We start from the raw sequence: 25,499 nt of genomic DNA, 5'->3' as shown, positions 1-25,499 counted from the left end.
ATTACGGTGAAGAGTGAAGAAAATGGAAGGGGTTAATGTTGGTAATGGCTACAACAAAGAATGAGATAGTGATTACGGTGAAGAATGAAGAAAATGGAAGGGGTGAAGAATGAAGAAAATGGAAGGGGTGAAGAATGAAGAAAATGGAAGGGGTTAATGTTGACAAAACCATGGATGGAAAGCTCTACAATTTTATTAGAGAAAATTAGACAAATCTCCATTTTCTTTTGAAATTAATGATTCAAATATATCCTTTAAATAATACTAGATTCTTGAGCTATAGAGCACATATCACCCTTATATACACACTTCTCCACTTATTCATCATGCTTGCTTTAATTAAAAAATACTCATTGTAGATGATACTCTAATTATAGTAGTAAGTCGAGAAAAGATTCAAATTAACTCAATATATCTTGAATGACAGAGTATATCATAAAAAATCACAATATTCTTAATCCGTCTTACTATTTAGATTTGATAGGATCATATATTTCAACACCCGTTTCCAACCAACTGCACTCGCGTAAGACAGAAAAACCAACCCGTAGACCCGTAGGATCGATTTGACCCGATTGAATGCTTGCGATTATTACCTATTGAGCCGGGTTTTGGTCGGTTTGACATTTCTTGCCCAACCCTAATCAAAACCATCTCAAAACTATCAAAAATTGACTTTTTGACCTAAAGCCATCAAACATCTTTTTGCATGTCATAAGCAGAGTTTCACTAAGAAAAATATTGAATAAAACAAAGATATAAAGTCAAACATTTCACACTTTTATATTTTTAGGTGTTACTGCTAACATATTGAATAATGAGTACAATTTCAAAACAAAAAAAATTTATTCAAAATCAAACAAAATAATATTACATCTTCTAAAGAATATAGAGTATACACCTTAAGGTTGTACATCTTATAAACTTTGTGCTTGTTTCTAAAATTTCTGGTGTTGAAAAAGTGCAAAACTTTAGGCTTATTGTCTTAGCCAAATTCCAATTCAACATTTTATAACTAAGGTACTTGATAATAGTATTGCAAAGGTGGCTCCTCAATCAATGAAACACTCCTCTGAATCAATGAAACATATTACATGATGGAAAAAAACTGTGAATCTTGTATTTCCGGGGTGAAATGTCTTGGTTGAAGACTTCTGCTACTTTAAGTTAAAAATTAAACACAATAGCCCTTTCTGGCAAGACTATATTGAAACTGCAGTAATGAAGTTACTTCATCACTCGCTATCATTTTCTATCATACAATATCAATTTCTACATGTCAAAAGGCTTTTGACCCAGTGCTACTTTTATTAAATTAATACATACCAAACCAAAATCCAAATTTCAACCCCAAGAAAAAACCAAAATCCAATAGTGTAACCAAAAATATTACAGCAACAACAAGGACTTGAAAAAAGAACAAGATGACTTTCCATTAAACAACAACCATAATTGGGAATACTCATTCTGCAGGAACAGCTCGATTGAATTTAAATTTGTGACAACTTTCTGAAGGTCTTAGTTTCTCCCCCGGTTTCTTACATAGGAGTTGCGCGCTAACAATGTCTGGCTGGAAGTAAACCAGTCACCCTGCAAGAAACATGTTGAGCAGCAAGAATATTCACATCCAACAGAAATATAATCTAATATGATGCAACATTAAACTGCAAGTCTCATAATCACTGGTTTTCTTTAAGATACATTGATAGCCCTTTCTACTAGATGAAGAAAAGAAAATGCAAATTATGTCGTACATAGAAAGGTAAGAACAAAAATCAAGCCAACAAATAAATAATAGTTATATAGACTTGTACTGCAAAAGGTGTCACCACCAGGTACATGATAATTTACAGTGAGTTGGCGACATTAGAAAATGCCAATTAACACACTTATGGAGACCTTATGAATGTCTATTGAGCTTGATGAAACGTGAAGCAATAGGGTTGAACTGGGATCGCAAGCACGATAGAGACAACATGGAGCAGTAGGATTGGACTGGGATCGCAAGCATGATAGAGAAGACGTGGAACAGATTATCCACGGCTATCCTTTTCTAGACGGGCTTTAGTTCAGGTTTTGCAACACGGTTAGCTAAAAAACTATGTCCCCCTTCATAGAGACCTCCCTTTGGCCAATGAGTGTCAGTTATGAGAAAGTTAGTTTGACTTACACACCTTTTACTTAATCACTGAGGGTTTTGTTCTCATGCTCATTTTGGTTACAGTAGTCCACATAAACTTAAGTCTTTCACTAGTTCAGAAATTTATAGGGGCCCTTGATAGGACCCAGCTTGCTGAATCATTGCCACATGAGCAGTTAGTATACAACGGCACAAATGGGCCCAAGGCTTGGCTAGTATATTCTAGAAGGGGCAAAAAGGGAAATAGTGGCTGAGGTTGTTAGAATGATTGTGACGTGTGATGGGAGTGAGGGAAACGCATGACAATTCCAAAATAAAAGGAGTAAGGGAGAGAGGGAGTACACACCTTGGATTGTAGTATATTCTAGAATGGTTAGGAAGTGCTAACTTCCTAATACGGAGCCTAGCTCTGAGTCAGGAACCTAGGGATTTGTACATTCCTTTTTCTGTAATCACTGCCATACTTTTCATCAATCAATCAAATCCTCATTCCTTCTGTCATTTGCTTTTACTGTTTTATTGTTACTCTGTTTTGGGTTCGTAACAATTTGGTCCGACCTACCGGATTCGACGCCGGAGCCAGTGAATGCCACCAAAGAAAGTCACGTTACCAGCATTTAAACAGATGGAATCTAAGGTCGTTGCGTTGGAGAGTGAGATCTCAGATGTGCGTTCAACTCTGGTTGACGTACAAAATGAAGTCCGGGAGAATCATGCCAGTTTGTTAGCCATGTTGGAGAGATGCTTGAGGAAATCGGTACAGGAGGAGGGAGACGAGAGCATGAAGGGATCATCAGGACCGAAGGGCACGTTGGAGAAGAAGGGGTCACAGGCTGGAGATCCGGTGACTGAGTTTCGTCACGCTGTGAGGAAGGTAGAGCTTCCCCTGTTCAACGGCGAGGATCCGGCGGGGTGGATCTCGCGCGCTGAAATTTACTTTCGCGTCCAAGAAACAACACCGGAGGTGAAGGTGAGGTTGGCTCAGATTTGTATGGAAGGACCAACAATCCATTTCTTCAACTCTCTAGTTGGGGAAGACGAAGGGCTGACGTGGGAAAGTCTGAAGGAAGCGTTGTTAGGGAGGTACGGAGGTCATGGTGAGGGCGATGTGTATGAGCAGTTGTCGGAACTGAAACAGGGAGGATCGGTGGATGAGTACATCACTGAGTTTGAGTATTTGATAGCTCAAATTCCTAAAATACCAGAGAAGCAATTTCTAGGGTATTTTCTACATGGGTTGAAGAAGGAGATTCGTGGAAAGGTGAGGAGTTTAGCTACGATGGGGGAGATGAGTCGTACGAAGCTTCTTCAAGTTACTCGAGCTGTGGAGAAGGAAGTGAGTGGAGTTGGACCAAGCCCTTATCATGGATCCAGACAGGGAAGCGGGTCACATCGGCCCAATTCACATGGATCGAGCAAACCTAATTCTGATTGGGTTTTGGTCAAAGGACGGGACGGAGAAACAAGTGGGGGTACGAAGAGTAACCCTAATGGGCCCAGAGGTGACAAACCGACCCAAACGGATCAGAGGCGTGTTGGACCCAGAGATAGGGGGTATACTCATCTTTCTTATCAAGAGATGATGGATCGCAAATTAAAGGGACGCTGTTTCAAATGCAATGGCCCATTTCATCCAATGCACCAATGTCCAAATCGACAACTTAGAGTGTTGATTCTGGACGATAATGAAGTAGGTGAAGACTCGGAGAAGAAGCTTTTGGCGGTGGAGGTAGAAGAGTCGGAAGATGAAGAAAATGCAGAGATGAGTATTTTGAACTTGAATCACATAGCGTTTGAAAATCATCAAACGGTGAAGTTTCAGGGGCAAATACATGGGGTGCCGGTGTTAGTTATGGTGGATAGTGGTGCTACGCACAACTTCATCTCCCAGAAGTTAGTGCAGAAGATGGAATGGCCCATTGAGGAAACTCCTATGATGAGCATCAAGTTAGGAGATGGCTTTCGAAAAAGCACCAAGGGGGTTTGTAGTGGATTGAAGCTGAAGATAGGGGAATTTGAAATTTCTCCCAGAATGCACTTGTTTGAGCTAGGAGGAATAGATGTTGTATTGGGAATTGAATGGCTCAAGACCTTGGGGGATATGATTGTGAATTGGCACAAGCAGACAATGAGTTTTTGGAGTAGTAAGAGGTGGGTGACACTCCAAGGCATTGATGGACATGAAAGGAATTTGGTGGCTCTGCAAAGTATATTGAGCAAACCAAAGCATGTAGGACAGGAGTGGATGTGGAGTATAGAGAGTAGCCAGAAGGAAGCTGCGCCAGGTTTGACTCAAAAGCAACAATTAGAGTTGAACAACCTGTTGACTCAATTTGCGATAGTTTTCCGGGAGCCTTCAGGTCTGCCTCCTAGAAGAGACAAAGAGCACGCCATCAATCTTGTAGAGGGCCATGGAGCTGTGAATGTTAGGCCTTACAGGTACCCACACCACCACAAGAATGAAATTGAAAAACAAGTACAAGAGATGTTGGCTGCAGGCATTATCAGACACAGCACTAGTTCTTTTTCCAGCCCAGTTATCTTGGTGAAGAAGAAAGACAATACATGGAGAATGTGTATTGATTACCGTTCACTTAATAAGGTAACAATACCAGACAAATTTCCCATTCCAGTTATTGAAGAGCTATTAGATGAGTTACATGGAGCAAAATTTTATACAAAGCTTGATCTCAAGTCTGGTTATCATCAAGTGAGAGTCAGGGAGTCTGACATATGTAAGACTGCTTTTAGGACACATGAGGGACATTATGAGTTTTTGGTGATGCCCTTTGGGCTCATGAATGCTCCCTCCACATTCCAGAATCTTATGAATGATGTGTTCAGAACATTGTTGAGGAAGTGTGTGCTGGTCTTTTTAGATGACATTTTAATCTATAGCAAGGAATGGGGTGAACACTTGAACCATTTGAGAACAGTGTTGCAGCTGTTGGAACAACACAGTTTAGTGGCAAACAGAAAAAAATGTCAATTTGCACAGAAGACTGTTGAGTATTTGGGCCATTTGATCAGTGGAGAAGGTGTGGCTGTAGACCCTAGTAAGGTGCAGAGTGTTGAGCAATGGCCAATCCTTAAGAATGTTAAAGGAGTTAGGGGATTTTTAGGGCTTACTGGGTATTACAGGAAGTTTATTAGGGATTATGGAAAGATAGCCAGGCCTTTGACAGATTTGACCAAAAAGGACAATTTCAAGTGGAGTAATGAATCCCAACAGGCCTTTGAAGAATTGAAAAAAAAACTGACAACTGCTCCAGTGCTGGCTCTACCTGATTTTACCAAACAGTTTGTGATTGAATGTGATGCCTCAGGTGGAGGAATTGGTGCCATCCTGATGCAAGACAGGAGACCTGTGGCTTATTTTAGCAAGGCCTTGGGAGTGCGAAATTTGACCAAGTCTGCTTATGAAAAGGAGTTGATGGCTTACCTTTTAGGCAGAAAATTCACAATATCTACTGATCAGAAGAGCTTGAAACAGCTGATGCAGCAGAGGATAGTCACAGCTGAACAGCAGAACTGGGCTGCTAAGTTGTTAGGTTATGACTTTGATATTATTTACAAGCAAGGGAGGCTAAATAGAGGAGCAGATGCACTGTCTAGAATGCATGAAGGGACAGAGTTAAACACTATTGCCTCATATGCTCGCTGGGACCAGAAGCAACAAATGATGGAAGAGGTCAGCCAAGATGCTTCAAATGATCATTAAAGCACTGCAGCAGAATCCTAATGCCAAGCCAGGATACAAGTACAAACAGGGAGTATTGTTGTACAATGGGAGGCTGGTGATTTCCAGTCAGTCACAGTTGATTCCTTTAATGCTAAATGAATTTCATTCTTCTCCACAAGGTGGCCATTCTGGGTTTTATAAAACATATAGAAGAGTTGCGGCTAATGTGTATTGGCTGGGGATGAAAGGAGCTATACAGGATTATGTCTAGAGCTGTGATGTGTGTCAACGGCAGAAATATTTAGCCTCTTCACCTGGAGGACTCTTCCAGCCACTGCCGGTACCTGAACAAGTATGGGAAGACATATCCATGGATTTTATTACTGGCTTGCCTAAGTCAAGGGGTTTTGAAGCTATCCTGGTAGTAGTAGACAGACTATCCAAATACTCGCATTTTATTCCCCTCAAGCACCCTTATACAGCAAGGAGCATTGCTGAAGTTTTTTGTAAAGAAGTGATAAGGTTGCATGGGCTGCCAGCAACAATAGTAAGTGACAGAGATCCTGTATTCATGAGTAATTTCTGGAGTGAGCTGTTTAGAATGCAGGGCACACAGCTCAAGATGAGCTCTGCATACCATCCAGAATCTGATGGTCAGACAGAGGTAGTTAACAGGTGCCTTGAGACCTATTTGAGATGTTTTATCACTGACCAACCTAAGAATTGGGTGGCATGGGTACACTGGGCAGAATATTGGTTTAATACCAATTACCATTCATCCACTGACAAGACTCCTTTTGAAGTTGTATATGGGAGGGCACCACCTAAGCTGATAAGGTGGGTACAAGGAGAGGTCAGAGTTGGTGCAGTCCAGAAGGATTTATTGGAAAGAGATGAAGCTTTAAGGCAGTTGAAGAGTCAGTTACTTAGAGCCCAAGAAAAGATGAAGAACCAAGCTGACAAGAAGAGAACAGATAGAAGCTTCATGATTGGTGAATGGGTGTTTGTAAAACTAAGGGCACACAGGCAGCAGTCAGTTGTGACTAGGATTAATGCCAAACTTGCAGCAAGGTATTATGGCCCTTATCCCATTTTAGAGAAAGTTGGTGCTGTTGCTTACAGATTGAAGTTACCTCCAGGATCAAGAGTGGATCCTGTATTCCATGTTTCCTTGTTGAAAAAGGCTGTTGGAGACTATCATGAAGATGCAGAACTACCTGAGCGCATTAGTGATGAGCAGGCAGAAGTATATGAACCTGAGGAGATTCTAGCTACAAGGAAGGTTAAACAGCAGGGTGAAGAGGTTAAGCAGGTGTTAGTACAATGGAAGGGGAAGACTGCTGAAGAAGCTACTTGGGAGGAGATTATCATGATGAAGAGTCAGTTTCCAAAGTTTAACCTTGAGGACAAGGTTTTGGCTGAAGAAGTGGGTATTGATAGGACCCAGCTTGCTGAATCATTGCCACATGAGCAGTTAGTATACAACGGCACAAATGGGCCCAAGGCTTGGCTAGTATATTCTAGAAGGGGCAAAAAGGGAAATAGTGGCTGAGGTTGTTAGAATGATTGTGACGTGTGATGGGAGTGAGGGAAACGCATGACAAATCCGAAATAAAAGGAGTAAGGGAGAGAGGGAGTACACACCTTGGATTGTAGTATATTCTAGAATGGTTAGGAAGTGCTAACTTCCTAATAAGGAGCCTAGCTCTGAGTCAGGAACCTAGGGATTTGTATATTCCTTTTTCTGTAATCACTGCCATACTTTTCATCAATCAATCAAATCCTCATTCCTTCTGTCATTTGCTTTTACTGTTTTATTGTTACTCTGTTTTGGGTTCGTAACAGCCCTTGTAAAATATTCTCTTCGGTCTCAAATAAAACAACAAAAAAGTTGTGTTTGATAGCCATAAATATATGTAAATGTTAACTACTTTTATCATATTAAATGTTAGTTTACATTACCCTTTAATTAAGGGGTGTGAGGTTGGTTATTTTTTCTCATATGAGACCGGAGAGAATATTTAACTTGTTCGTATTTTCAAAGTGTTGCAGCAATGTTTACACGTTTTTGTGGTTCCTCGCATCTTACATCTGTTGTATTGTGTGTGATAATTCCTAACTTTAATACACTGATTTGTTACACATTTTGTTGGAAAACCATTTTTATCACCATTCAAAGAAAAGTGTTTGGAAACAAGGAACACTGAGAAAATGTCAACATGAAAACAAAGTATCAACTTTTATTCAGGGATAGAACAAGATTGAGTAAACCAGAACAAACCTTGCACATGGATGCTGCCGACTCAGATTCCAGAGTTTGCACTGGAAGATGCCCAAGTGACTGGAAAGAATCTAGGGCTTCCAAAGTCAGCTGCCAGCCACAAAGAGCTGTTGTACCCGCATCAGAAGTGGAACAACGACTATCACAGCCGGCAGCCGCAACATCTCCATTCACCCAAGGACAGTAGTCATTATGTAATTTGATTGGATCAAATTCAACACGTCCACTACTGTTGTCTCTGTAAGGAGTCCCTGAAGATTAGAACCAAACCAAATAGTTAATGTACAGCAAGCAGATTGAGAATAAGGTAGCAGACAATGGTGCGCATATTTTGTTAGACTAAATAAATTAATCAGCATATCTTGAAACATTTATCATGAAAGAAAACTTCTACATAATGGGCGCAGAAGATTAAGGTGCAATTCGTCAGTAGCACTTGAATTCAGAATAATATTTAGATTTTTATGTGATTGAATTTGTTTGCATAAATATGGTTAACTGTTTAAAATTTAATCCACTTGTCATTGATTACCGATTGATATGACAACCATGAAACTGATTTAAGTAGTAAAGTTGATAATATTATCTGACATAAGAACGTGATAATTATTGAACCGTTGAGCTATGAGTATGCAATATAATAAGTATCTATAAGTATAATATACTCATTATAAGCTACTTAAACATTGTTTTATCTGCAACATTGCCCTTATTGTTTTCTTTGCATTCATATGCACTACTTTTACTTTCTCTAAGCAATTCATCCAAGAGCAAGGTATATAAATCAAAACAAAAAAGAATAGTAAAATTAATGTTTACTGATCTTTTAAAAAAGTATAACTTTTTTCATAAAACCTATGAAATGTTTGCATAATGTCTATAAATTTTTTAATTATCTCTTACTTCACGTTCACTTTAAGACTCAAACAAGAGGATTTACATCCCTTTGTTCCATTTCCAGTCCTGCTCCTAATTTAATTTAGACAACTGATAAAATAGAAGTAAAAAAAAAAACTCTATATTTGCCAATATCCAAACAACAAGCTACATTCCCCTTTCTTCCCTCTGGATTTACAAACTGTTCCCTCCACTCCAATGATCAAGCCATTTTTATAAGGCCTTTTTATATTACTAACCATGCTTGTCATTCACATTTACATATTTCAATCACCAAATAATTTAATCTAATTGAGCACCATATAATCACACTGATAGCAGAGAGATTCGCTGAAATTATTCATAACTCAACAGATTATACTAACTAGTCACATTGAGCATCAGGGTGAATGATAGGATGAGGGGGAAAGACTGGAAGAGCATATCAAAAGTAAATTGAGAAAGAAAGAAAGAACTGTCAAATTTTTTAAAAACAATGATCAGCAGGCGTACCCAAAATATTGGCATCTAAATTGCCTGATTCATGATATTCACTATCAGCAATATAAGATGCCTTCCCAGTCTGAGTAACTTCTTCCTTGGACACTTCATAGGCAGAACATACAACAGCATTGCAAGAAAGGGACGGATGAGCCCCATCATCAATATAAGATGCCTTCCTAGTCTGAGTAACTTCTTCCTTGGACACTTCATAGGCAGAACATACAACAGCATTGCAAGAAAGGGACGGATGAGCACCATTTTCAAGGCCTAGCATCCCCATGCTACAGCTGGTTTTTTCACCACTTTCAACAGACTCGACCTTGGTTGAAGCTATAGTTTTTGAGCCACTATCAGCCCTTGCAGTAGACTGAGATACCACAGCTTGACTATCCCCTTGAGGATCTTCTCGACTTATTTCCGCTGGCACAAAATCACCAATATGTCCATGATTTGGTGCAAATTCACTAACTTGGCCCTGATTTTCAATGACCTCGTCAATTGGCTCAGCATCGCCCAAACTATCACCTCGGTGAACTGAGACATCAGTCCCATGGATTTCAGCCTCGTGACTTGCACCCATGCCAATACTTCCGCCACTAATACCAAAACTAGGACCGTCCCTAGCTTGTGCAGTCAATATCTCTGTGTTCAAAACTTCCCCACAAGCATCTGAACTGCTAACACCTGTTTCTCCTCCTGTTCTTTCTAAAGGTGGTTGGATAATAGCACTTTGTTGTGCTTGATAACTGCTATTCAACTCTGACGTTTCATTCAAATCAACAGAAGGGAAACTTACATCATTAACATCTGCAGGAGAATTTTCAACACTTTCCATTGATTCATCATCTGAACTGTGACAAACCATATTCATCGCAATAACAGAAGAAGCATGAGTGGAGTCTCTAGTAGAAGGCATGTTGATAACATGATCCTTTTCAGGGTTCAACTGGTTAACTGTGTTTTCCTCTGCTTTTGTTTGAATATCCACTGAATAGCTAGGTACAGCACCAGAAGGATTTCTTGATGAAAACTGAAGTGTTTCCAAAGTTTTAGTATCGCGGGCACGCTTTGATGGGCCAGCTGAAAACTGCTGACTTCCCCTGATTTCATCATTATCATGGTTAGCAGCAGTTCTTTCGGCACTATCAACCTGTTGCACTCTTAGATATGCCCTGTCAGCTCTGGTTTCACAATCATCTAACCTGCGCTTGCGTGTATTGGGACCTTGTGATTCATAAGAAGCTTCCAGATCACCAATATCACTTCTAGAAGGCTGCCTATTCCTTGAACTGCTTCCTTCACCAGCACATTGCACATGATCTAAGGTCGAAGTAACATTGATTAGATAACGGCCTGGCCCACTAGCCATTTTATGATTTAAATCCAAACCTTTATTGGATACTAATATCCTTTTATGAGATGTTGTCGCCTCATCACGGTCTCCAGTCCTCTCTTTCTCCACACCTTCAGCAGCAGCCCACTCATTGATGCCACTAGCTGCACTTATTCCCCGTGTTGATGCCATTTTCTTGCTTGTTTGAGGGGTATCAGTACCACAGGGAGTCAAATGAACTGGGCGGGAGGCAGCTAAGAAATCCCATATTCTAACTGTGGCTCCACATAAGCTACAATCTAACAAAGGTGACCTAGATTCACAATTAAATTCTGAACCAAGTACATCATTATCCCCAGTATCTTTCCTGGAAGAAGTTGAAAACTCCTTCTTGCTTGAAGCAGGATTTGGTGCAGAGCCTTTGGCTGGATCAGAGGTGTAATCATTTTTAGCAGATTCAGCCGACTGTTCTTCACAGTCAAGCACATTAGGAAGCCACCTTGGCTCCCATCCACAGAGACTTATAAGCTTTTGAGCCTATTGAAGTGGTACGTTAATATAAGGATGGAGATAATAACAACAACAAAAACCAAATTGGAATAAAATACACTTGAATAAATAATTAAGATAAATAATGTAAATGAGAAAACCTTACGTATGAGTATGAACGAGGACCCTGGTCTCCAGTAAAGCTGGTTTCTGCTCTGCACCCCAATTCTCCAGATGTCTGAATTTGCAATTTAGCAATAAAACTATCAATTTGAGGGCCATGTGTAATCCGCATCTGCTCAACTGCAGACGTAGATACAATGGGAAGAGAGTAGAACTGCAAGAGTCCATCACTCCGGTCCTTAAAACCTCCAATAAGAGCTGAAGGTGAAGTAGGAGGGAATTGTACCAAGCTTTCTGGACAGCTATTACCTCTCCAAGGACAGTTGATTTTGTGTCCTCTATCAAGCTGTTTAGAAAGATCCTCAATGGAAGCATCAGCTTCTCCAAATATGTGAGAGAAAAAACAATCAGGGCACAGACAGCAGCAACATATAAGTCAAGATAAGGGGAATTATGCTGCAGAACCAAAACATGAGAAAAGAAATTGTACGAAAAGAGCCAAGGATGATAAATATTTTTTAATAAATGCTAACTAGATCAACAGATTTAAATACCCTTCTTGGAAAGCATAATGTAGCAACATCTAATAAATTCAATCCAGTTGTCATTCTAATGTCAAACAAACTTCCCAGTACCAGTTGTAGAAAAGAAATGTGATCAAATCAACTAGACTCGCAGAATATGACCCATTCCTACAACTATTGAAAAGGTACAAAATAAACTAGACTCGCAGAATATGACCCATTCCTACAACTATTGAAAAGGTACAAAATAAACCAAATTGATTTCAGCATCAAAAGTAGAGTGATATTTTTGGTTTTTCCTTTTCCTCTTCCTCTTCATTACAGTATTATCAAATTGCGGCGCCATGGCCACTATGGCAGATATACATGGCGGTTTTTGGGCTATGGTAAATCTCATCCGTTATTGCAGGTTTTCCGCCATAATCCGCTATAACGGTGCCGCAAAGCGGCCGATATGGCGGGATTTTGGCTCTCCGCCATGGACCGCCATCGACAACACTGCTTCATTATGGGATTTGAATTCATAGTCAATTCTTTGTACCATCTCTATATGAATCAATATTCTTCCATTTCAATTCCTTCCTACTACCTCCTAAGGCAAATCTCAAATCCGACACGTTAGTTTAAGCTTATCCACGCTATTACAAAAACTTAACCAGTTTAGCTAATATGTCGAATTTGAGTCCCCGTGAAGAGATAAGTTTTGGGGTAAGCTCGGCTAATACTAATGGAGGAAACCACCCTACCCCATAGGCCAAACCAAACACGAAACAAGCATAAAAAGCTATATCACCTCTTCTCTATATCACATACACTTGACAAAGTTGGATCAAAACCTAGCGGAACTAGCAATCACACAGCAGCAATCAGACAGCAAGAATAGAAAAAGCCATTAGAGTAAATATCCTCACCTTCAACAGAGGAAGCTGAGGGCAACGCAAAATCCAACTGAGCACCACACAACTCACACCCAATCTTACTAACATCAACATTCACCCACCCTCTCTTAGCACAAGCCAAAGGACCAGCAACCTGCAAAATCGACCAAACCTCATAACAATTTCTCCCAATTATCTTAACCTAATTGCCTACAACACAAAATTCACTAACGAACCTTTGGCAATTTTCCGGCGAGCTTGAAAGTAGAAAGGCGGCGAAGCAAATCGCACCGTTCCCAGGGTCTACATGAAGGATTTGAAGCACTGACCATATACGAATCGGCGCTCGATTTGTAGCGCCGGCTACCTTCTCCGGCGGGGTCGCATGCCGGAGATGACGCTCCGGCAGAGCTGAAAATGAAGAATTGAAAATTGAATATAAAAAATCTAGAGAGAGAAACCCTAGAGAGAGAAAGAGGGAAGAACCTTGCAGCATGAGCTGGAGGAGGAGGAGGAGAATGTGGTTTGGGATTTGGAGAGGTTACACCATCCTGCTTCATCTTTCCGCTTTTAATTTAAGTTTTTTTTTCTCTTATTATCGATTATGCTTCTGCGTCTACTTCTTCGATGCTAGTGTTGGGTTGCGTAAGCGTGATCTACCTATTTTTCTTTTTCTTTTTTTAACTTCAGCTTTTTTATAAAAGGAAAACGTATATTCTAACTTTTATTTTCTGCGTTGATTTTTATTGTTGTTCTTTAAGTCTGTAGACAAAAAATACAGAGAATTTATAACGCATAAAAATATATACTGAATTAAAAAATATATATTATATTTATAGGATATGTGAATAATGAGTATTTTTTTGTGATTTTTGTCTGGTGAATAAGCTCATAGTTTCTGATTTTTTTTTAAATAATCATGTTTTCTAAGAAATTTGTTTAAATAATTATAATTTTTCATTAATTTTTAAATTATTTATCTTTTAAACAATAAAATTTTGCAATGCAAAGCACGAGTCAATTAGTTTGGAGTCTACATGGGACAGATTAAAATTCAGGTCAATTGATATCTATATATTAATGTTATGAGGAGGCGCTAATCCATTTGTATTTAATATGTTGTAAAAAAAAATTAACTAAAATGTTAATTAATTAAAAATTGAATAAAAATTAATAATATCACGTCCTTCTTAAATATAAGATTCCCTAGATAAAATTAGGACAAAATTTAGGTATAATTCTTCAGGTCTGGTTCTTACTATTTTCCAATAAAAATATGACAAGTGTATAATTTCATCTTACACATATGCAAATTTCTTCTATTTTCACTCACTAAATCATATTTATGTATATTTGTCATATTTTCATTGGAAAATAGTAAGAACCACACCTAAAGAATTGTACCTAAGTTTTGTTCATAAAATTTTGCTAATTAAAAAAATTAATTAGAATATCAAAGTTATTATTGTTCTTTAACAAAAAAAAAAGCAGAGAATTTATAATGCATAAAAAATATAGACTGAACTAATTAAATCTCATCAATTTGTGATTTTTGTCTAGTGAATAAGCTCATAATTTGTGGCCGTTTGTCATATTAATTTTGTAATATAGCACAATTATGTATAAATTTATTTACTTCAAGTCTATCAAATATGTTCCTATTTCAAGCTTAGATGTTACACACAAAGATATGTAACTACTACGTGACCATTTTTTTTATAAACGCGTAGATGCAATTTTGTTACATGTATAAATATAAATTTAATATTATTATAGAACTTTTTTAACAATTTTAACATTTTGTAATATTAATTAGAATTGTTTTGGGCCAAAAAATAATAGGGGTTAAAGTTGGTGTTACATGGTCTTTGAATAAATTTTATAAGCATAATGACATTTATTTTGGAATTTTCTTTGTAGATCCCTATGGAAAGAACCTCCAGTGAAAATTCAAAAATACCCCTACTTCGGAAATGCATTTTCGAAGTAATTTTTTTCTTCAGATTTTTTCAGAATTCGGAAATGCATCTCTGAAAATATCAAATGGGGGTATTTTCGGATATGCATTTCCGAATGTGTGTTTTCGGAGATACATCTCCAAAATATGCAAAAATTGTTTTTTTTTTTGTTTTTCTAAACAACGTTTAGTCCCGTATTTTTAATTAAACGACAACGCTTGCAGTAAATAGTGCTTGATATAAATAAAATATAACCCGAATAAAATAAGCGACATATTAGCATAAAATAATAATATTATATATACAACTAATAGTGTACGAAAGTGTACGTAAATGTCAAAAAATACAAGCCGAATACAATAAAGTCAAAGAAAATAAATCGGAACCCCCTACTGGGTATGCCTAACCTAACGCCCTGGGACCTCCTCTGCCTAGTATATGTCGTTGCACCGCCCGCGTTACCGACCATCCTCTCCACGTCTGCAACCGCCTCTGGACCGCCATGCGCATGCGTCCCGCCCAAGCATATCTATCCGCTGGCATATCGGCAGGAGATCAGTGGCATTGTCATCTTCGGCCTACTTGTTCTCAAAGATCTCCTCATATGTCGGCCTAGGAGCACAGGGAGCGTCGGGTGTCATTAGAGGATGTGACACCCGATAGAACCATGTCACGTACCCCTCTACACAATGCCACTCCTGGTATCTCCTTATCCTCCTCTTGTACCTCCTCCTGCCGGGAAGAAGACACCCGAGTCAGCCGACTCCTTGATCCAGATAAGGAACCAGCCTCATCCATCTGGACGGGTACTCGTACTCTACCTCGTCCCTGTGTCGCTGCCAGCTGTGACGCTCGCTCGTGTCTAGCCAACGCTGTTTGGGTCTCTCTGGTCTATCTGAGTCGTGTGGGGTTGTCTGCCATTTTCCTTAAAAAATTGAATTTCATAAGAATGCGAAACAATCAAGAAAATTAAAAAAAAAACATTTATGGGTATATTTCGGAAGTACATTTCCAAAACTGGTCAGGGAGGTGTTTTCAGAAATGCACTTCCGAAACCCCCCATGCGACACTATTTTTGCAGAACTTCAAAACCTTGCCATAAGTGCATCAAAATTCCATTTTTCCTATCTAAATATATCCAGTGACATATAATAACTTAAATGTACTACACTATACTAATTTATAACACTCCTAATACCAATTTCAATCCTAAATTGAAAGTTTGGAAAACTTACAAATTTGAGTTGTTGTTGGAGGTGCTTTAGAGGTGTTGTATGAGCCTTTGGAGTGTTTGTAAGATTTAGGGTAAATGGAAATAGGGGGAGATTGTTTTGTTTAAACAGCGAAACGCGCATTATTTCGGAAATGCATTTCCGAAATGTTATTTTCGGAAATGTATTTCCGATTTTTTTTTACGTAAAAAAAATGTGATTTCGGAAATGCATCTCAGAAATCACTCTTTTTTTTAACTTCGGAGATGCATTTCCAAAGTAAAAGGGCATTTAGGGAATTTCAGCGAGGGTGGCCAAGAAAGATGGGACGTCAATAAATAAATTCTCTTTATTTAACTACCAAATTAGGGTTATAAGCATAATATATCAGAAAACATTTATAAACAAAGGCCCGAGGAAACATTGTGCAGGCCTAAGAAAAAACAACAAAATATTGAGGCCCAACCGGATTAATTCTGCAACCAAATAATCATTATTTGTTTCACGAACTATCAAATTAGGGTTATGCGTGGGAAGCTGTAGCAAGCGGCTTTGAAGGTGTTTTAGTTAAATGCCCTTAATCAAATGTCGAAGGAGAAGGACTTTGGTGCACCAGTTGGAAGGTTTTTTAGGTTTTCTTAGAAATTAGACAATATCATTGTAAATGGCTTAGTTTAATTTAAAGATTTTTGAACTTTTGCATGTCGATTATTAGGGGGCAATACAACATATACTCACAACTTCATTCCTCATAAATAACACACACATAACTATCATTATATAATTCGTCATGTAAGCCCTTAGCGACTTAATATTCATCACAAAACACATCATTAAAAAGATCATGCAATGTCACGTAGAATGTCATGAAATGACACTACTAAATGCATGCGGTACCAATTATGAACACTTGGTTCATTTCCCTCCATGATCTCCACCATAAAATTGATTCCCTCTTGGAACCGGAGCCATCGCCATTCGTTATCATCATCATAGTAAGGCTTCACTAAAACCCTCAGACAAGGAATCCTAGCTACCCGCATTAGGTCCATCACCATAGAGCGAGGCCACATCATAAACAGAACCAAAGTTCATTTATCATGTATGCATGGACTCTTGCAACAACAACAACACACATACGTTCGATCACACCTAAGCAAGTGTGTCTTCAACATCACATTCATCATTAGCAATAGCATGTATATACATATATTCAAGCCATGCAACATCATTAAGGTATCATTACAATATCATTATAATAAAATCATCGCAACATCTTCATCAATTTCTCATAAAACAATTAAAAACACAGATAACGCACAATAATCCACATCCCTAAACACATTACGCATTGGGATAATACTCAAATAATTCATATAATTATATCACAATATAGGTATGTGCGGCAACTTCCTAACACTTCGAACGACGCATCAAACGGAGTCCCGAAACTCAAGTTACCACGCATTCTGCCCACACTCATAGTCTGCTCGCCCTTCTCTCGCCAGACGACACAGTGGCGAATTCCTCGTCTAGAGCTCGCCCGACGAAATCTGCGATTCCACTCCTCTCGCTGCTTCATACGCCCAGCGATGCCTCGGTGAAATTCACGCCTCCAGCTCGCCCGACGAAAGTCATTTCCAATAACCCCCCATGTGCGATTCGCTTCTATCTCAGACCCCCAAGGCCCCTCGCCTCGAGCTCGCCCGATGAAACTGCGGCAAACTCCTTGCCTAACACTCGTTGATAAGTGTCAAAATTTCGTTATTTTGTATATGTAATATGTGGCACTTATCGATACTTTTTGTTTATATCGTGTGAATAATCTACTCTAATTGTGTAAATATGTATACTTTGTGTATTATTAAGTTTTCGTGTATTTGCATACCATTTGATAGTTTTATATTCATATTGTAGGTATTGACGCGTATTTCGAGCATGGGCAATAAAGTGTCGAAGACATGGCTTTAAACGCGCGATTTTGAGCAACTCATCAACGAATAAGGCTCAAAATCAAAGAATAATAAATCATTAATTTGGTTGATATTTATTAATTTATAAATAGGAAATTAAATAAGCTTTCCAACACGTCGAACCGAGCGTAAATCAGAGTTAGGGTTGTCAAGTTATGGCAATTTTACTAAGGCTAAAATTTTGTTGACAACCCAGACAACATGACGCGCCGTCCCAGCGTGCGGTGCGTGCTCTGCGAATTTCAAAGTGTATAAATAGGGGGAAACAGATTTTTTAGGTTATGTTTTGGGTATTTTTGAACTCCAACTCATCAATCTTCATTTTTTGGTAGATTTAGCTTGGAAACAATATTTGGGACTTGCAAATGGATGATTCGGGAGTTGATTTCTCATCAATCGACGATGATAAACCGTGAGATGTTTGGTTTTATTCTTTTATTTTCTTTGTATTTCTCTTTTGCTGAGTTTGAATGTAAATTACTCGAAACACATGGATGTTTATTACTCTTTATATTAGTTGTATAAAGTTTGCTTTACAAATCTTAATTGGTGTTTTTCTGATCTTTTTGCTAAATCGATTTGGATTTATGTTGTTATTGAAATATGCTTCGCGAATCTTGATTAGGAGAATACTTATTAGTTTTAGATTCTAGACATAGGGTTTGGGGTTAACATCCACATAATATCAAAGTTTAATGCTTCTGTGTTGTTTCATCTGTTGAGACATCGTCGAAAGAGAAATATAGTTGAACTCTCGCCGGTGTTGCAGAAATGGACATTGTTGTGAGGGATATGTGGTGATTTTGACGAGTATTGTAAGTTGATGCAACAGAGTAGTAGGCTTAAGTTTGTGACGAGTGAGTGTATTTAAATGCCTGATAAGTTATTTCTTTCCAAAGAATATATTTATTTCATGTTCATATATTTTATTTTCCGTTTTTACTTAAAACCCATTTAACCCGAACTCGAGAACTAAGAATCCGTTGAACGATAATTCAGTACCACTAATCCTTGTGGAGACGATAATTTACCGGATAAATATTCCAAAACTTTTGTTGCTTGCTGCTTTACCGCTTCAACAAAATGGCATCGTTGTCGGGGATTGGTGTCTCTATTGGATCAGATTGCAATAGTTTCTTTGTTTTTGAGTTTTGTAGATATCGTATATATTGATACTTGTATGCTTGTATACAGTTATACATACTTCAGTTTTGTTTGGGGAACTGACTAAACAAGTTAAACTCATATTATCTCTTTGATTACAAATCTTCACTTTTTAACTTGTTTATTCATTTTCACCAAACTGTTAGTAAAAATTATGTTTTTTCTTATTGTTCAAGTTGTGCACATATGTGGTGTTTACGTATTGTTGTAAATAGTATTGTTTCGTAACGTTTGTTCAAGTGTGTGGTTAGGCATTTTCTTTAGGCGTGCGTCAAGGTGAAAGCATTGGCGTATCGTGGAGGAAGTTACTACTAGTGCACAATAAAGGCGTCGAGCATTCAACGTAAAACAAGCGCTTGTTGGGAGGCACCCCAATGGTTTTGACTTTTGTAAATTCTGTTAGTTGTGTAAAATGAGATGTGTAGGTGTTAAGTGGGGGCCACATCAGCGTTGCAGTCTTTTGGACTGGTTTTTGCGTTTCTGGTGTAGCGCGCTTAGCGCACCCTACTACTTTCAGCTAGTGAATTCTTTTTATTTGTTCACTTGGATCCCCTCTGTTTTTCCACTTTCACCTAGGCTATTTAGTAGTAATTAATAGTACTATGTTTAATTCTTTTTATTGTTGTTTGGATTCAAATTTTGGCCCGATCGCTTGAAGTAACATTTGGTGATTCTCCGATTTTGATTGTTTTAACATGCCAATTATGCGATAATGATAGTGTTCAAAGTTGTACGTGCAAGGTACTCGTTTATCGCTTTCTATAGCATAGCATGATTAGGAAACTTGTCATTTGTACATTATCATGTCATTCATTCTTTTTGCATTACGTTTTCATGATATGAATCACTTTAGTTCCCTTTTCCACCATTTGTGAGGAAGCTTTCCATTGTTCATATATGCAGGAGACCGACAATTCTTGTTTTAACTAGATTTTATTATGTTTAATTTGTTGTTTGTATTGATTTAGTGAAAGCATGAAAGTGATCAAAGTATTTTTTTGATTTTGAGCACAAAAACCATAGCTAAATAATCAATTCACCTTGTGAGTGTGTGATCTTTTGTTATCCTTGTTGAGCTTTTTTGTCAATGTCCATGTTATTTTTGCTAAATGCTTGCTATGAGTGCTTGGTTCTCATTTTTGCATGGATGTTGATTATTTGTTTTATTTAACCCTCAACTTTGTGTTGATGTGTGAGTTTTTACTTTACCTTAGAAAAAAGGAGTATTCACACATTAATGTTGGTTGAATTTAAGTTGGGGAGAGATTGATTACTTGCTTGCTTGCTTAGTTGTTATGAGGTTGAGAAAAAGAAAAGAAAATAAGTGAAAAAGAAAGAAAAAGAAACAAAAAAGAGAAAAGTTTGAAAAATAAAAATAAAAAAGAGTATGGAATGAAAGTGTGCAATAAGTATTGTGTTTGGTGTGGAACTTTGAATGAAAGAAGAAGTTTGATTGAAATTCTATTGTTTGAAACTTTATTGAAGTAATTACTCCCTTAGGTTTAGGCAAGTTTTTGTTTCGATTAGCTTTAGGACTTACCCTTATTTGTTAACCAAGCCACACTACAACCTTGAAAAGCCCTTGTGATTTGAGTATTTTTGAACCCCAACTCATCAACCTTCATTTTTTGGTAGATTTAGCTTGGAATTAACATTTGGGACTTGCAAATGGATTATTCGAGAGTTGATTTCTCATCAATCAGCGATGATAAACCGTGAGATGTTTGGTTTTCTTCTTTTCTTTTCTTTGTATTTCTATTTTGTTGAGTTTGTATGTAAATTACTCTAAATACATGGATGTTTGTTACTTTTTCTACTAGTTGTATAAAGTTTGCTTTACAAATCTTAATCGGTGTTTTTCTGATCTTTTTTCTTAATCGCTTCGGATTTATATTGTTATGGAAATATGCCTCATGAATCTTGATTAGGAGAATACCTGTTAGTTCTAGATTCTAGACATAGGGTTTGGGGTTAACATCCACATGATATCAGAGTTTAAAGCTTTTGTGTTGTTTGATCGGTTGAGACATTGTCGAAAGAGCAATATAGTTGAACTTTCGTCGGTGTTGCAGAAATGGACATTGATGTGAGGGATATGTGGCGATTCTGACGAGTATTGTAATTTGAATGCAACAGAGTGATAGGCTTAAGTTTGTGATGAGTGAGGGTATTTACATGCCTGATAAGTTATTTCTTTCCAAAGAATGTTTTATTTTATGTTCATATGTTATATTTTCCATTTTTACTTAAAACCCATTTAATCCGAACTCAAGAACTAAGAATCCGTCGAACGGAAATTCAGCACCAGTAATCCCTGTGAAGACGATAATTTCTCGGATAAATATTTCCAAGACTTTTGTTGCTTGTCGCTTTACCGCTTCAACACTCGCCTATGGCTCGCCCGACGAATCCGTGCGAGCAGCAACTTCGCAGTTGCAATTCCCCGTAGTTCCTGATCATTCCAGGGTCAATTTTTAGGCATTAAACTCATTCAATATGCATCATAATCACATCATAATCAGTATAATTCACAGTTCAACAGCAGTTCATCAACATATACATATTAGATTTAAATCATGGCATCTCACACATCATTATCATAATTACTCATACGCGATCATCATGAATCGATAAAATCAACAAAAACCTACACCTACCCTATCCTCATATAAGTCATAATCAACCACAATTACCTACCCTTGCCTTGTTACTCTTAGCAATTGATCTCTCCAGGTCGAATGGATGGACGTCCCCTTTTTCTTTCTCTTAACCCTAGCACTTCTCTTACGGTTTTCTCCAATTTCACGTACGATGTAAAACTGACCACTCTTTCCCCTATTCCTATTAAAATATTATTACTGTTTAGACTTTTCCCAACAAGCCCTTACTCACTCACGTGTTAATATTACTTTTGCCCTCATAATCTCTACACTCTCTTTTATTTTTATTGTTTGAATAATTAAATAAATAATAATATAATTCATATATTATTTTACTCTAATTCGCCTATAATTACCTTACTATGTCCCTAACTCCAGGACTCTCATCCCCACCAAATAATCTAATAAATCGAATAAATCACACAACATTTACTGATAATTATTATGATTGACAAAATTATAATTAGGATGTTACAACTACCCCCACTTGAAGAATTTTCGTCTCCAAAAATTACCTGATGAAAACATAGTTGGGTACGACTCTCTCATCTAATCCTCACGCTCACACGTCATGCTTTCACCAGCTGGTCCTCCCTATACTACCTTCAACAAGGTAATATCTTTACCACGCAACTGCTTCACCTCTCGATCCTCTATTCCCATGTGAGATGTTTCAACAGTCAGGTTATCTCTCACATGTACATCATCCATTTGTATCACATGCAAAGGATCCGAAATGTATCTCCTCAACCGAGACACATGAAACACATCATAAAGTTTAACAAGTGACTGGGGTAAAGCAATGTGATAGTCCACTTCTCCTACCCTCTACAAAATCTGATAAGGACCGATGAAACACATAATGAGTTTTTGAGACTTCAAAGCTCTACCAACACCAGTTATTGGAGTAACTCTCAGGAACACGTGATCATATTTTTGGAACTCAATTACTTTCCTTTGCTTATCATGATAATGAAGGATAGAAAAACACTTAGAAAGGGGGGGTTTGAATAAGTGTAGCTTTAAAACTTGTAAGATAAAAAAAATTTGAACAATAATTTTTATCCTGGTTCGTTGTTAACTAAACTACTCCAGTCCACCCCCTTGGAGTGATTTACCTCACCTGAGGATTTAATCCACTAATCACACTTGATTACAATGGTTTTCCACTTAGCCAACTGCTAAGTCTTCTAGAGTATCCTGATCACAACCTGATCACTCTAGGAACAAACTGCTTAGACAACTTCTAAGACTTGCCAGAGTATACTGATCAACAACTTGATCACTCTAGAACTTACAAATTAATGTAAACAAATTCTTTTAAGAGTTACAATGCTTCTTATAAAGCTATTATCACAACTGTGATTTTCTCTTAAGTTTAAGCTTAAATCTCACTAAGATATTACAACAGTAATGTAGTGAGCTTGATGATGAAGTTTGAGAGCTTTTGGATTTGACAGCAATTCTGGATAGTGCGCAAGTGTTGTATATAGCTTCTCATCAGAACTTCATATTTATAGGCACTTGAGAAGATGACCGTTGGGAGCATTTAATGCTTTGCATATTTCGTACAACATTGCATTTAATGTTTCACTCTTTTGTCAACTACCTTGAGCCTTGTTTCCGCTATGTCTACTGACGTTGCCTTTAATAGCTTCTAACGTTCCTTTTGTTAGTCAGCGTAGCCTGCCAGTCTAGTACTTGCTTCTGATCTGATGTTTGTGTAAACAACGTTTGAATGTCATCAGAGTCAAACAGCTTGGTGCAGAGTCTTGGTATACCGAATCGTAGAAAAATTATGTTCTTAAAAAGTTTGATTACTACTCGGGTATCGTTTGTTGGTGACGCTATAGCTTCGATCGATTTAGAGACATAGTCTACTGCGACGAGTATATATTTATTTCCGAAAGAGGATGGAAATGGTCCCATGAAGTCTATTCCCCATACATCGAAAATTTCTACTTCTAAAATGCCTTTTTGTGGCATTTCGTCGCACCGAGATATGTTATCTGTGCGCTGGCATCGATCACATCTTTTTACGGCAGCGAATACGTCTTTCCATAGGTTAGGCCAGAAAAGGCCAAATTATAGAATTTTCGCGCAAGTTTTAGACGTGTTCGCATGTCCACAATATGGTGCGGAATGACAAGGGTGATAACATTTTCGATTTCCTCTTCGGGACACATCGACGGAAAATTCCATCGGGTCCTCTCTTGAAAAAGCAAGGGTTCATCCCAATAGTAGTGTTTTAGGTCATGGAAGAATTTCTTCTTTTGTTGGTATGTGAGATCGGGTGGTAGAACATTTGCGGCCAAATAATTTACGAAATCTGCATACCAAGGAATAGATGAGAAAGCCAAAATGGTTTCTACTTGCTGACCTGGTTTGTTTTCTTCAATTAATGAAATTAGTTTATCGTACTGGAATTCATCATCTATTGGGAGTTGTTCGGGTTTAAGATTTTTGAGTCTAGAAAGATGATCAGCTACTACGTTCTCGGTCCCTTTTTTATCTTTAATTTCCAAATAGAATTCTTATAGTAAAATAACCCATCTTAGCAATCTTGGTTTAGCGTCCTTCTTTGTTAAAAGGTAGCGAATAACGGCATGGTCTGTATAGATAATTATTTTAGATCCCACCAGGTAAGAACAAAATTTATCTAACGCGAATACTACGGCTAAAAGTTTTTTTTCAGTTGTAGTTTAATTCATTTGTGCTTCGTCTAAGGTTCTACTTGCATAATATATGACGTGGAGTTTTTTATCTTTTCGTTGTCCTAAAACAGCCCCGACAGCATAATCGCTTGCGTCACACATTATTTCGAAGCGTTCGTTCCAGTCAGGTGGTTGCATGATAGGCGCGGAGATTAAAGCTTGTTTAAGTGTTTTAAATGCTTCTAAGCATTTTTCGTCGAAGATAAATTCAGCGTCTTTCATTAATAATTCCGTTAACGGTTTAATTATCTTAGAGAAATCTTTTATGAACCGTCGGTAAAAACCAGCATGTCCTAAAAAGCTTCTAATTTCTCTAATAGTTTTCGGAGGCTGAAGGTTTTCAATGACTTTGATTTTTGCTTTATCTACTTCAATCCCTCTGTTGGATATGATGTGTCCCAGAACAATTCCCTCTTGGACCATAAAGTGACATTTTTCCCAATTTAGTACTAAGTTTACTTTAACACATCGTTCCAAGACTTTTTCAAGATTTTCTAGACATTCTTCGAAACTTTGTCCGCATACGGAAAAATCGTCCATGAATACTTCCATGATGTTGTCTAAAAAATCGGCGAATATTGCCATCATACATCTTTGAAAGGTAGCAGGAGCATTACACAGGCCAAACGGCATTCGTATATAGGTGAAGGTTCCAAAGGGGCAGGTAAATGTCGTATTTTCTTGGTCGTCGGGGTGAATTGGTATTTGAAAGAAACCTGAATAACCATCTAAATAGCAGAAATGAGAATGTCGAGCTAGACGTTCTAACATTTGATCTATGAAAGGTAAAGGGAAATGGTCTTTTCGAGTTGCCTTGTTAAGTTTTCTATAATCGATACACATTTTCCAACCTGATTCGACACGTTTAGTTATGGTTTCACCTTTTTCGTTTTTTATGACAGTTACACCTCCTTTCTTTGGTACTACGTGTACAGGACTAACCCATTTGCTATCGGATATCGGGTAAATGATTCCAGCCTCTAACAGTT

The 25,499-nt window shown here is 37.8% G+C and overlaps 1 protein-coding gene across 2 annotated transcripts; it reads right to left on the bottom strand.

Moving 5' to 3' along the window:
• Positions 1–1,174: 1,174 nt before the first annotated feature.
• Positions 1,175–13,527, bottom strand: LOC131641865 (uncharacterized). 2 transcript variants are annotated; one of them, XM_058912158.1, is made up of 7 exons: positions 13,317–13,527; positions 13,067–13,241; positions 12,864–12,984; positions 11,472–11,809; positions 9,493–11,353; positions 8,104–8,354; positions 1,175–1,590 (listed from the first exon to the last, which is right to left on the bottom strand). In XM_058912158.1, the coding sequence occupies exons 1-7, from the start codon at positions 13,388–13,390 to the stop codon at positions 1,519–1,521; spliced, it is 2,892 nt and encodes a 963-aa protein (XP_058768141.1). In that variant the 5' UTR covers positions 13,391–13,527; the 3' UTR covers positions 1,175–1,518. The 2 variants fall into 2 exon arrangements, with proteins under 2 accessions (XP_058768141.1, XP_058768142.1); XM_058912159.1 differs by having other exon boundaries at positions 11,472–11,806; positions 13,317–13,524.
• Positions 13,528–25,499: the final 11,972 nt, after the last annotated feature.

Source organism: Vicia villosa, unplaced genomic scaffold, assembly GCF_029867415.1.
Source record: "Vicia villosa cultivar HV-30 ecotype Madison, WI unplaced genomic scaffold, Vvil1.0 ctg.004187F_1_1, whole genome shotgun sequence".
Taxonomy (NCBI): Eukaryota; Viridiplantae; Streptophyta; class Magnoliopsida; order Fabales; family Fabaceae; genus Vicia; species Vicia villosa.
Note: the sequence above shows the minus strand (reverse complement) of the source record. Positions and strands in the feature narration are given on the sequence as shown.

What these genes read in the sequence shown, in the direction of transcription:
- LOC131641865 (XM_058912158.1), bottom strand. Translation starts at nt 13,390, where the DNA reads ATGAAGCAGGATGGTGTAACCTCTCCAAATCCCAAACCACATTCTCCT. An exon ending in TCGCCGGAAAATTGCCAAAG is followed by an intron (nt 12,985 to 13,066) that starts GTTCGTTAGTGA and finishes TCGATTTTGCAG; the next exon opens with GTTGCTGGTCCTTTGGCTTG. An exon ending in GTCCTCGTTCATACTCATAC is followed by an intron (nt 11,354 to 11,471) that starts GTAAGGTTTTCT and finishes CCACTTCAATAG; the next exon opens with GCTCAAAAGCTTATAAGTCT.